A 12,280-nucleotide genomic window follows, 5' to 3' on the forward strand; every position below is an offset into this window, starting at 1 on the left:
ATAATTTTCTTATAAAATTTGATTATTTTGTGTGTGTTTATGAACATTGCAAAAAAACTCAATAAACGCTCTGATGCACAGACATCCCCTTCAGCAGTGAAATAACTATATCAAACTGTCACAATTTCAAATGCTCAAAGAAATAATTCTTTTCTTATTTATCAAAGTAGCTACACACAGACCATAAGAAATTTCCTAAATAAAATAGTTTCTTGCAAAGCGAATTTCACCAGATGAATCAATGTGTTTGTATGGAAAGCACTATTATCAGACCAACTCTGCTGAAAGCAATATATGACTCATTCTAACTATTCCAAGCTGTGCATGACTCATGTTGAACAATGGAGTCAGAAGGTCATTTGTTCTTATGTCTCTGTAGAAATACATGTATATGTCCACAGGAAAATGAAACCCTTATGAAAATTGTTCAGCCCTTTGGGGAAAGCCTAAATCTTCCCATAGATGAATGCACAGGTCACTAGAAGCAGTGGTCACATCCTAGATTTTGGCCAAAGGTGTTTTCTTCTTAAATGAAGCAGAAGGCTTAGCTCAAAGGTTATCCTATTATCTGGTATCATAATCTGCTGATGATTTACTGGTTTTGAAATTCTTCTTGCTGGCATGTGATGTTTGCCTTCAGGAATGACAATAGACAGTGTCCATCTACTAGAAAGCAGTCTTGTGCTTTAGAGGGACACCAAGCCCAGCGTTTGAGTTGCAGCTCTTGCTAGACACATACTCTGTCTTCTGCATTAAGCTGGAATGTGGTAACTTTTTCTGCCTTGCACAGAAAGCTGACGGGTGGAGACGTACAACATTAGAAGCAGAAGTATTAATTGAAGGTGTCTATGGCCATATTCAGAGAAGAGACAAAGATGATCATAAGATTTAATTCATGTGAATGTGTGCATATATAAGTAGGTAGATCAATCCATCAGTCAGAATTTGAAACTAGGCATAGGCAAATATTTGTTTTCATCCTATATTGTGATACAGAGAGGGGCAGAAAATGCCTAGCTAATTACAGCTAAATATTTTAAGTTTCAGAGTTGTTTTTTCCTTGAGATTTTCTCTACTATCTCATCTGTATCTCTCTATTCCGTCTATTAACCTTTTTTTTTTTTCTGATCATTGCCCTTTTCAAATCGTTTAAATAATGCTAATGACATTAAATTGAGCTTTTGCTCTGTGTTGTTTCTTCATCTTGCATTTGGATGACAAAGGCATATTTAAAGTTACTTAAGTAACACTGCTACTTAAGTAACTGCATTACATATGGCGTTAGTAGTAATGTGTTTATTGTTGCACCAAGTGCTTTTAAGGCAATAATTATGACTGGTCTTTACGTCTGCTTTGGCTAGCCTTTCTAGAAAGGTATTTGATCATTTCAGAGCGTGTTATTTTGCTATACAGAAAGCAATTGCTATCGCTCCTTTTAAAATAATATATGTTGTTTTAAAACTCTTGAGAGGTTGATATAAAGCAGCCATGTTTTTTGGCTTCTATGAATTCCCTAAATGTTATGAAAATGATTTAAAGTAACTTAAATGAAGCTAAATTGAGAACCACCTATATCCTGGAAAGATACTCCAGTATGATATAACCTATGCCTTCAGGATTATTTTGGAGAAGGCATTCAAGAAATCAGTACAAATCCAGAAAATCAGCAATAATGGAGATAAAGGGTTGTGTCAAAGGACAATGATGCTGAGCATAGGTTGTAAGCGCTACATATTTCTGAGTTAGACCAGTAACTAAAAAACCCAGCCTTTCTATATTTTAAAAAATTACTGTGCTGTTTTCTCAAATTTCCAATTAGTTTACCTTTTCCCACATTAAGCTTTATTGAGTTTTTAGAGCTAGTCAAAAAGCTCGAGGAGAGAAGAATCGTTTTTCTCTGTTGGTTTAGTTTGTTGGGTTTTTTAATTATTTTTTTTTTATTTGCTTGCTTTGTGAATGATTAAATTTTTTTTCCTTGAAAAAAACCCATTCAGAATTGTGATAATTCTGCAGTGCTCGTGCAAACAATATCAAATTGCACTGCTTGGACTGAGAAGATCGCTGTGCTTTCTGGAATAAAACCCCACGTGAGTTTTCAAACATTCAGGAAAATCTTGCTTAGCCTGTGTGATAGAGGTAGTCATTAAATGTGTGGGACATCGTTTAAAGGATGCCCCACATCCTTTAAGGAACATCATTGTCTAAACTAATGAAGTTAAAGAACTGGAAAATTAAAGCAAACAGAATTTTATATCTGCAAGACTCTATAAATCAAGACCTACCAGGTCTTCAGTAGGAAATCTGGCTGATGAGAGAACCCCCAATTTATTATAATTCAGGCAGGGTACTTGGTCAATCTGCCAGGCCGCCAAGGAGAAAAATAAATGTTTTGCTGATGGCAAAGGAATAATGTTTTTTAACTACATCAATACTGAAATTCTGAATAACAGGCTTTATCGAAACCAAAAAATATGAAACATTTTGTGTGATGCATCTTGACAAGGCACTTGAGCAGTATTCCACATTCAAATTATTGCAGAAAGAGTTGGGTGATACAAGAGACCTGAACAAAGAAAATAGTGTCATCTCTGCTGAAGCAGAATGGATTAGGCACTCCCATTTTTAAAAAGATTGTCTGATTATTAATTTTGTCTTATAATGTCTTCTCAGCTGCTTTTTAAATTCATTTTTTAAAAGATTTTAAGACCATCCAGAAGTGGGAACTCCAGAATTTCGCTTCACTGTGTTCCTCACCGCCACTCTTGAATGCTTTAAAAGGTGACATAAGGGTAACACTGCCCATAATGACTAATGCTGGCTGTCTCCTCTAGCTTCTTATGCTCATACATCTTTTGTTTTCAGTTTCTCCCTGTAGTGTCTGTTGGTGTGGTTACTTTACTGGCAGGAGTTTATTATAAAAAGGCTGTAGGGATGACTATTGTATCCCACATTATTGGCAAGGAAGTGGTGGCTTTTGCATCTTCTGCTGAAGGAAAAAGCTGCAGATAAGTGAACAATAAAAAATATGAGATTTGTTTCTATGTGCCCTCTGTAGCATTAGGAGTTTCAAATATTGCTCAAGCACTAGAGATTTTGGGGATTGATATTAAGCACCTTTGGAACTACCTGTGTGCCAGTGGAAGTATTGCATTGCTCAAACTTCCATCACAATCCTCCCTGACATTGTGTCTAGGAAGTTGTGTACAGGAAGGGTAAAAGAGAGTAGAGTATCCACAGAAACTCTTCAGAAACCTGAAGTAGAAATCCAGGTATCCATTATAATCCTCCTTGACTCTTAATTCTGGTCTTGACCACTGCTGGCAAATTTGTACAGAAAGCTGGGTATATTCCATGACACCAGATGCCAAATTACAGAATCATGAAATCACACAGAATCACACAATGTTATGGGCTGGAGGGGACCTCAAAAGATCATCTAGTCCAACCTCCCTGACAGATCATCTAGATTAGGTCACACAGGAACACATCCAGGTGGGGTTTGAACATCTCCAGAGAAGGAGACTCCATAACCTCTCTGGGCAGCCTGTTCCAGTGCTCTACCACCCCCACAGTGAAAAAGTTTTTCCTTATGTTCACATATGGAACAATTCTGCAAAGGGATACAGAAATACATTATTGTCTGTTGTTAACTAGTTTCTAAACAGCATGAGAGTGGCATCACAGCAGAACTGATGTTGGAATGAACGCTGGTCTACAAACAGTTAATTAAATTCCTTCTTTCAAAGGGCATTTAGACTTTGCATGGACAGGGAGGAGAGTTTGCACACAGCAGCACAGAGAGGTCTATCCACCCTGTGCCTACCTGCAGCTCCATACCGACTACAGTTCTGTCATGCCTGGTGATGTGGCCACGGTTTTTCTGATTTTTTCCACCTGACAGCAATTGTCCTTGCAGGAAGATCAGAAAAAGCACATGCTGGAGAGATTATCTTACTGAGCTAGTACTCTTTCATTTGGAATTATCAGAAAAGATGCAACTCCACCATGAATTTTTGTCTTTAAAATCCTCAAATAAGCAAGAAAGCATAGCCTTTAAGTATTCAAGGTATTTTAATGATGGTGAAGGTCAAAGACAAAGTGCAGATTTGTGGAAGTGAGGAGGTGTCAGAGACCAATGTAATTCTTATTGACACTGAAGTAAATGAACTGAAGCTCAGAGTTGAAGAAGCAGGGAGAATGTAGACGGGATATTCAGTGCTGCAAGGGGAAGGAAGGACTGCAGTCAGCAGCAACGCAAAGGACATTCCTGAACATTGTTCCTTCATTTTATTTTATTCATCTTGGAAAGCACAAAGATGCTCCTGCCTGTATAGTGGCAATTAGGGAATACAGCAAAAGGAAGCATAGCTTTTAGAGAAAGGGGCTGTGTGATAGGGACCAGTAATTTCTCTTTGATTATCAGCTCCAGCTGGGAGAGTGGGGGAAGAGTAGGAAGCAGGTGGCTCCTGAGACAGTCCACCTGGGAGAAGGCTAGAGAATGGGAGCTGTGTTGCAGTGCAAATTCTGAAGTCAAAAGGAGGAGAGAAGCTGAAAGGTTAATGCTTAATAATTATTTTGTGGGCTTTAAAATTTATTTATTTATTTATTCAAGAGTCAGGTCCTAAGCTTATGTTGTGATTTTGTGGGGATTTTTGAATTAACAGTAACTCTCAGAAGAATATTTGTGAAAGGTGCTCCAAAAGCCCTGGTCGCTGCATTAAGCTCTTCCTGGGTGAGTGAATGTTGTATTAGCTTGTAATATAACATCAACCATAGAAAAGATTTTAGCAAGTTCTTATTGCCTGTTTGAGAAATGTTGTTGTATTTGTGCTTAGTTAAAAGGAAGCCTTAAAGGTTGTATCCTTTCTGAAGGGCAATCCTAGGGAGATCCTAACCAGATACTTCTAGGGGTTTTTGCTAAATCATTGGTGCTAGTGATCCTGGGCCTGTTCTGAGGTTGGAAACCAATAACATTTGCAAGTATATGAATTCAGTAATTCTGCAAATTAACTGATGAGTTCTTAAGTCTTTTGCCTTCTAAAATCAAGTAGTGAGATAATATATAGGCAGGAGGGAAAGGGAGAAATTAATTTACAGAAGCTCACTGGGCTCAAGATAGATCTCCGCAAAGCTTGGGAAAATAGCTTTCTGTGGCTCAGCTGAGTTCCTGTTTAATTACTTAAGCAGATATGACCTTGCACAACTTCTATGATACGAGGACCTAGGAGATCTTTTGTGGTATACAGAACCCATAATAACTCTGTTTGCTAATCTCTGGTTCTCTAGCTGATGCCACCTCTTATAAAACTATATACATATCCCTGAAGTACCTAATTGAGAAATGGCTCTGTGAGGAGATAAAAACGTTTGAGTTGCAGGAAGTAATTGCATAGGAACAGTGTTACTTGTCTTTTCTTATTGTTACATACGAATACTGTTATTAGCAGGCTCATTTCTGGTTGTGTGTCCTTTGGTTTTGCTGTTGCTGTATGTTTGGTCACTGGAAGGAAATGCCTGAGAGACTGAGCGGGGGTGATGATACTTAGTTGTATTTTTCATACGGTTTAGGTGTTTAATTTGTTCATTTGTAGCTTTCCCACATGCGCCTGGGAATCTGCCATGTGTGAAAGCATTCCCAAGGGACATGTGTGTGACCTTAGGAGAGACTAGCAGAGAGTCTGTGTGACTTTGCAGTGCGAACCTACGTTTCCAGTAACAAATGCTGAGATCTGAAGGAATTGGAGAAGTAGTGACGTGGCATAATGCAGTGGATTGTACTGTGTTGAGAAATTGCTTCATTATGAGCACCGTTCTATATGGTTCTCTGGGTCTTGAAAGCACTGCAGAAACAACAATTTCTTTTACATTGGTGATGCACAACTAGCATTGTGGGGGATGGGTTGGAATAAGTTGAGGTGTGTAACATTGTAAACATGAATTGTGAGGGTTTGGGGTGTTCTAGGTTTTTTTGTTGGGGTAGGGTTCGTTTTTGGTTTTTTGTTGTTGGTCTTTTTTGTTGGTTTCTTTTTTGTGCTAAATACACCTGTAATGGGCAGTTCAGGAAAAAAAGGAAATGGTCCAAATTCTGCCACGTTCCTGTTGCAACATACAGAGCCTGTGGTATCCCTTTAGCTGTCAGAGCTGTTCAGACTTCTGCCTTTACAGGACAAGCACAACCTCAATCTCAGCCTCTCATCTGTGGTGAAGTCACAACCTTCCCTGAGCAGCCAGCCACTACTACTGCTTCAAAATGCATGGTGATGCTTTGACATAGCTTCAACACCAGCCTTTTAGATACTGTCTCCCTTTGCTATTTTTGCCTTTCAAGCAAAGAGGTTGGTTTGCCTTAAGGGTTCTTAATTGCCTTCTTCCCCAAGTGACTCAGGAGATTGTTCTCTAACTGGCTGTAATTATCCTTTATCGTAAACTAACCAAAGTACACTCTGATTTCAGTATTATGTTCATTAGCAAGCATCCTGTTTTGAATGTTAATGTGTTCTGGAAATGTCCAGCCTATATGAATGGTTTGATTTGTGTAGCAAGTGTTTGTGAAATGCTCTAACAAACAAATCTGTGCTGGGTGTCTTATGTTAAATGAAATGTTAAGGACAAGAGTATCAATGGATGGTCAAGTTGCAGAGTGGGTTTATGTGTGAACATCATCTAAAAGGGAGATTTATGGGTTTTTTAATTTTTTCCTCGAAAGAGCCCTTGATGGGAAGGTTGGTTCTTAGTCTGTGCCTGCCAAAGATTTCTCCAGATGGTTGATGTTTGTGGCATAATTTATTGTCTGGGGCGAAGATGGGGTTTACCTGGCAAGTGGCACCATTGGTGGTTTTGCAATGGGCTGCTACTTTACATTGGAGAAATGAGGGAAGAATGAAAGCTTCCCTTCATACCTTTACTCAAACATAATCCATAAAAAGAAGACTCGCCACACATTCCTTTAAAAAATATTTTTTAAATAAATCTGAATCCTAGCAGGTGCCTTCCCTTGTTATTTTCAAGGGATTCAGCAGTGTATACTGCTCATTTTTCAGATGGGTAAATGTGTGCAGTATTTAAAAGGGATGCTGAATGCTTTTAAAAACTACGGTCCTGCCATCCTACTCCCTGGATCTGGAGTTTTTGTCTGTTTCCTGTAATGAGCAATGAAGTGTGGCTGCTTTGCCAAGTCCGGGTGTAAAGGTTTGCCTAGTCATGTTGCCGACCACTGGAAAATAAAGGAAGTGACTTGGGTTTTTTTCTGCCTAGTGAGATTATTCCAAGTCAAAAGTAAGATTTGAATTTCCAGGTAACTCAATGTGGACACTCTTCTTATAGTAATACGGGCTCTTTAACCAGTGTGGAATAATAGACTTCCTTGGTGGAGCAAACAAGCTCAGAAAAAGATGGTCTCAGAAGTGAGCAGGCGGAAAGCTATTTCTGAAAAATTTCTTCTACAATTGCCTTTTCAGTTAATTTCCTCTTGTATACAAGCCCTTTCTCAGAGCATTTTACCATATATTTCCAGAGAGAGAGCACTTGATCACTGAGCTTGTGCACAGTGCTCAAATCTGAAGGCACCAGGCACTTGTAGTGTAGAAATCAGCCCTGATGAGCATTCATACACCTGGCTTGGCTAATAGAATTACCCAAACTCTTCTCTTGTGCAAAGTAGTCTCACATACAGATAAAACAACTGCTTTTGCAGGGTATTTTGATACCTCGCATAATGATCTGGATGAGGAAGCAGATTAATATAGAAGTTATAGAGATGGAAATAAGAGTTAAGAAATGAAATAGAAATCCAAATTTGAAAACGAAAGGCTTGTTTGTTGCTCACAAAGGCATTAGGGTATTTACAGGGAAAAAAAAACCCAACTCTATAATAAAGGGTTGAGAATGTGATGTTACATGCTTAGGAGCTTCAATTAATTTCTGAATATGATGATTCCCACATATGGAAAATTGCAAGGAAATAACTGTCCTGCTATTGAGCTCTGTCTAGTCTTTCCAAGTTGTGAACATCTTTTAAAATTACTCTGAACAAATCTATTGGTGTCCCTGGATGCTGCAGACTATGTGTAAGGTACTGGAAATATGCCCTAACAATCGCTAACAGAATCGTACCCCCTCTTTTTTCCTCTCATCTACCAACACCTACCAAACCTCATTCCTACCACCACCAGTCAGGCTTAAAGTGGCTTGTGACAAGGACCTAATGACTATGCAATGAAGGACCCTGAAGACATCAGGAGAGCATTCCTTCCACATTCCACCCAAAAGATATCAGGAGAGGCCAGGAGAAACATCAGGAGCCATTCACACATGGGGCCTTCCATCATCCACCCTGAGGCATTCCCACAGCCAGGTGGAAGGTTGTGGCTATGCCAAGGATGAGTACAGAAAGGGAGCATTCTGCCATGGAAGGGAAAACAAGCAACCAGGGGAGCCAAGCAACAGGGGAACAAGACAACCAAGAAAGACATGGAGACATCAAGGAACATGTCACCCCCCATTGGACCTGGAGACACTGAAGAATACTCTGCCATTGGATGGGATGCCGTAGCTCCGTGGTGGTAGATATACCCTCCCCCCAATTCCTCTTTTCCACTCTATCTCTCTCCCTCTCTCTATCTCTCTTTTCCACCCTTTTCTCTTTCTTGCCCCCTTCTCCTGCATGTTTATTGTGGGCCAAATAAAGCAACTTTAACCTTGTCTCCGTTTCGAGTCTCAATTCTGTTCTCTGAGAATTGATAAGAACTGATCATAATGAAACACCTAGTAATTAGATGTCATTCAGGGGTTAAGTCCAGCCCCCTCCCCCCCCAGCCACCCAGAGCAATCTGAGATCGACTGGAAAGCAAGGGGGTTTAATCTCTGACAAATTAAGTCTTGTCCAGGTTGTGGATCCTGACACTATGAAAGTAAGTTTAAAAGAACTGAAGAATAGTCCGTGGGCTTTTCATGTATCAGATGGTTTTGGCATTTACTAAACTCTAGGATAGTCTTTCATCCTGTCTCTGGTAACTTTAAACGCTTGTCTGCTAATGAAAATTATCCCCGTAATTCTTGTAAAGCAAAATGTGTCTATAACTTTTTAAGGCGCTTCTCCTTTTTGATTTCTTTTGTACTTTTTAAATATAGTGATGATGTTGCAGTTTCACGTAGCTGGGTGCTGGGAGAGACCGGGGGTGGCAGAAAATGGCTGCTGTAAGAAGCAGCTAGAAGCTCTCTGCAGGCCCCGAAGAGTAAACATCGGCCAGTTCGAGGCCAAAGTTGCTGCTGACCAGGGCTAAGCCAATCAGTGATGGTCACAGCGCCTCTGGGAATCAATATAGGAGAAAAAAAAACCACAAGCGGCTGCATTTTGCCACCAGAAAAGGGAGTGGGAAGATGTAATAACCTGTGCAGACGCCAAGGCCGGGGAGGAGGTGCCCCAGGTGCCAGAGAGAGTAATGCCCCTGAATCCTGTGGAGAAACCCATGGTGGAGCGGGTGTCCCCCCGCAGCCCATAGAAAAGGCCGAGGCCCCACCTGCAGCCCATAGAGAGGTCCCACGCTGGATGGAGCAAGTGGAGACAGACAGGAGATGCTGTGAGCTGCCTTGGAGCAAGCCCCTGCCAGCACTTGCAGCCCAAGGATAGAATCACAGACACAGAGATGAGCGAGAGAGAGAGATTTGTGCTGGAACAGGTTTGCTCGGGGGAGGTTTGTGACCCTGTGGAGAACTGGGGCTGAGAGACATTGTGATTTATTACTGCCACCATAGCAGTCACCCATGGCAGGGCAGCTGGTGAAGAGCTGAAGCCCTGTGGGAAAGGACTCATGCTGGAGAAATTTGTGGAGGACTATCTCCTGTGGGCAGGACCCCAGGGTGCAACAGGGGAAGGGTGTGTGGAATGAATGCCTCCACCCCCTGCCTCCAAGAAGGAAACCAAGCTGCAAGGAACTAACAGAAGCCCCCATTTTCCCAGTCCCTGCCCCTCCATGTGCCACAACAGGGGAGAAGAAGGGTGTGAAATCATGACTAGAGTGAAGTCTGCTAAGAAGGGAGGGGTGGGGAGAGGTAGAGGTGTTTTAAGATCTGGAAAACAGCTCATGAAGAAGTGACTGAGAACCCCAGTTCCCTACTCCCTGCAAGGTCATGACTAAAGGGGGAAGTTTGCTAAGAAGGGAGAGGTGGGGGAAGGCACTTTAAAATCTGGTTGTGCTTCTCATTATCTGACTGTGGTTGCACTGTGTGTGTGTAGTGTAATAAATTAGAGAGTTTCCTTTCCTTCACTCTGTTGAGGCTGTTTTGCCCATGTTGTTGATTACAGGATGATCTCTCCCTGTCCTTGACTCCTAAGCCTCTCAATCTGTATTTTCTCCCCTGTCCAGCTGAAAAGGGGAGTGATAGAGTAGCTTTGGTGGGTGTCTGGCCTCCAGCCAGGGCTAAACCACCACAGATAATTGTGATTTTTAAAAAACAACTGTATTATATTGTTCTGTCTTACTTTTAAGAAATAGTGCAAGAAAGCATAGAGAAAATGCCTATAAATGGTATTATATACTTATAGCCCATACATACCTCTGTATGCACATAGTGGGGCAAAAAAAAAGGCGAGTAAAACATGGTGTTACCTAAAAATTCAGGTATATCAAGAGGAAACTTGCTTCAGATACAAAGATCATTTTACTTAAAGAGGTATAAAAAGTATCCTTTGTGACCCAGGTGCTCTGGGTAAAGTCCTTGAGCAGAACCTATGTAAACAAGAGGCAGCCAATACCTTCACTATATGCATTACTATATGCGGATGTCTCTATATGACACTGTATCCATACACATACATTAATACAGCTCTGTATGTATGTAGATAAACAGACTTCTGAAGTAATCTTAGGTTATGGCTGCTGTTCCTGCTAGCTGCCCTTGTGACCTGTCAACCTTTAGTGGGGATTGGAGCTTGCTGGCTTTGCCAAGTTTTGTCCCCTCTTCAATACCCATTTGTGCATACATGTGTCTGGGATGGTATCCCCCAGTTCTTGCCTTACCTTCACATCATTGATGTTCATTCTCGTTCCCTCCTTCCCAACGAAGATGTCATCTATGTCAACCAGAATGTACCTATCCAAGGACAGCATGAGCTTCTTCCCCGACAGGAAAGAGATGGCATCAATAAAGATGAGTTTGTGCAACCAGAAGGTCAGGTTGTTTCCAAAAAGCACTCTCTGAATCCCATCATGAAGCCCCAAGTCTTGGATGACGGTTGGATGCAGAGCAGCCTTTGGCAACGTGGCAGGAGGTGGCCTGGAGGTCTGCAGTTCAGTTAAAAGCACAGGTTGATAGGTGGAATGGTTAAACTGGAAAATTGTCCAGTCTTCACCGGGCAGTGGACCTTTCTGAACCCTTGGTGCTTTGGTAATGTGCAGCAGGGGAGACTGAGGGTTTACCACACAGTCTTTGAGGGCTACGTTATTGTAAAGATGTAAAGGCAGTCCCTTCAGTTTTGTACTTGGGGAGCTGTTCTCATTGGCTTTATGAAAACCAATTATGCTAGCACTGTATTCCACACAGTATTTTTCCAGAAGCTCTCTATTCCACGAGTCCATGGATACATACTTTAAAATATTCTCATATATAACAATTGTGTATTTTCCTCTTCCATTGTCTGTGAGAGGGGGGATATCCCCCTTAGCTGGTGCAATGACCATGTGGTACTGAAACCTGCTGGACTCAAGGATGGCTATGATGTCTTGTCCCAGCTGGGAGTACTGGCTTTCCACAAACAGGAGAATAGTGGGATCAGTTTTAGATGGATCAATGGGCTTAGCTGTTTTCAGCTCCACAGACCTGTATGGTATAAGATTGAGGTCTTCACACTCTGCTTCTCGTGTTGTTTCCACAAGGGCCACTTCCTGCTTGTAGCCAGTATAGAGGTAATAGGCTGAAATGATAATACTTGCCAAGCAGAATGTTGTCAGGAGAATGACCAGTGTTCTGAAACTTCTGCGGACCTTCACGATTAGATTCATCTTTTGCAGGACTTCCAACTTCTGTTGGACTTGCTGCCTTTTTGGTTCTCTTTTCCTAAAGTGCCATAGGAATGAGGATATGCAGAGGTGCTGATTCCCCTCCCAAGGTGCTCATGTGACCATTGCAGTGCATTTATGAAGCTGGTGAGGAGGTTTATAAAGCTGTTGGAGCAGGAAGTCAAAGGATCCGGAAAGCTAAATTGAAAGAGGTTTTCTCAGAATGCAGCAGCTGCCAATAATCAATGAAGAGGACTCTTAACATTATCTACAACAAGAAGTAA

At 41.3% G+C, this 12,280-nt stretch overlaps 1 protein-coding gene across 1 annotated transcript in view; it reads right to left on the bottom strand.

Annotated features, from left to right (window-relative positions):
- LOC311191690 (bifunctional heparan sulfate N-deacetylase/N-sulfotransferase 4) overlaps window positions 1-11,999 on the bottom strand; it is a gene marked incomplete at both ends in the record, with an annotated part of 88,962 nt that extends 76,963 nt beyond the window's left edge. The window contains one exon of the mRNA XM_084263952.1: window positions 11,019-11,999. Within this exon, the coding sequence (XP_084120078.1) occupies window positions 11,019-11,999 (981 nt within the window). The remainder of the gene's footprint in view (window positions 1-11,018) is intronic.
- Window positions 12,000-12,280: the final 281 nt, after the last annotated feature.

This window comes from Gallinula chloropus (genome assembly GCF_964237585.1).
Source record: "Gallinula chloropus genome assembly, chromosome: 4".
Lineage (NCBI taxonomy): Eukaryota > Metazoa > Chordata > Aves > Gruiformes > Rallidae > Gallinula > Gallinula chloropus.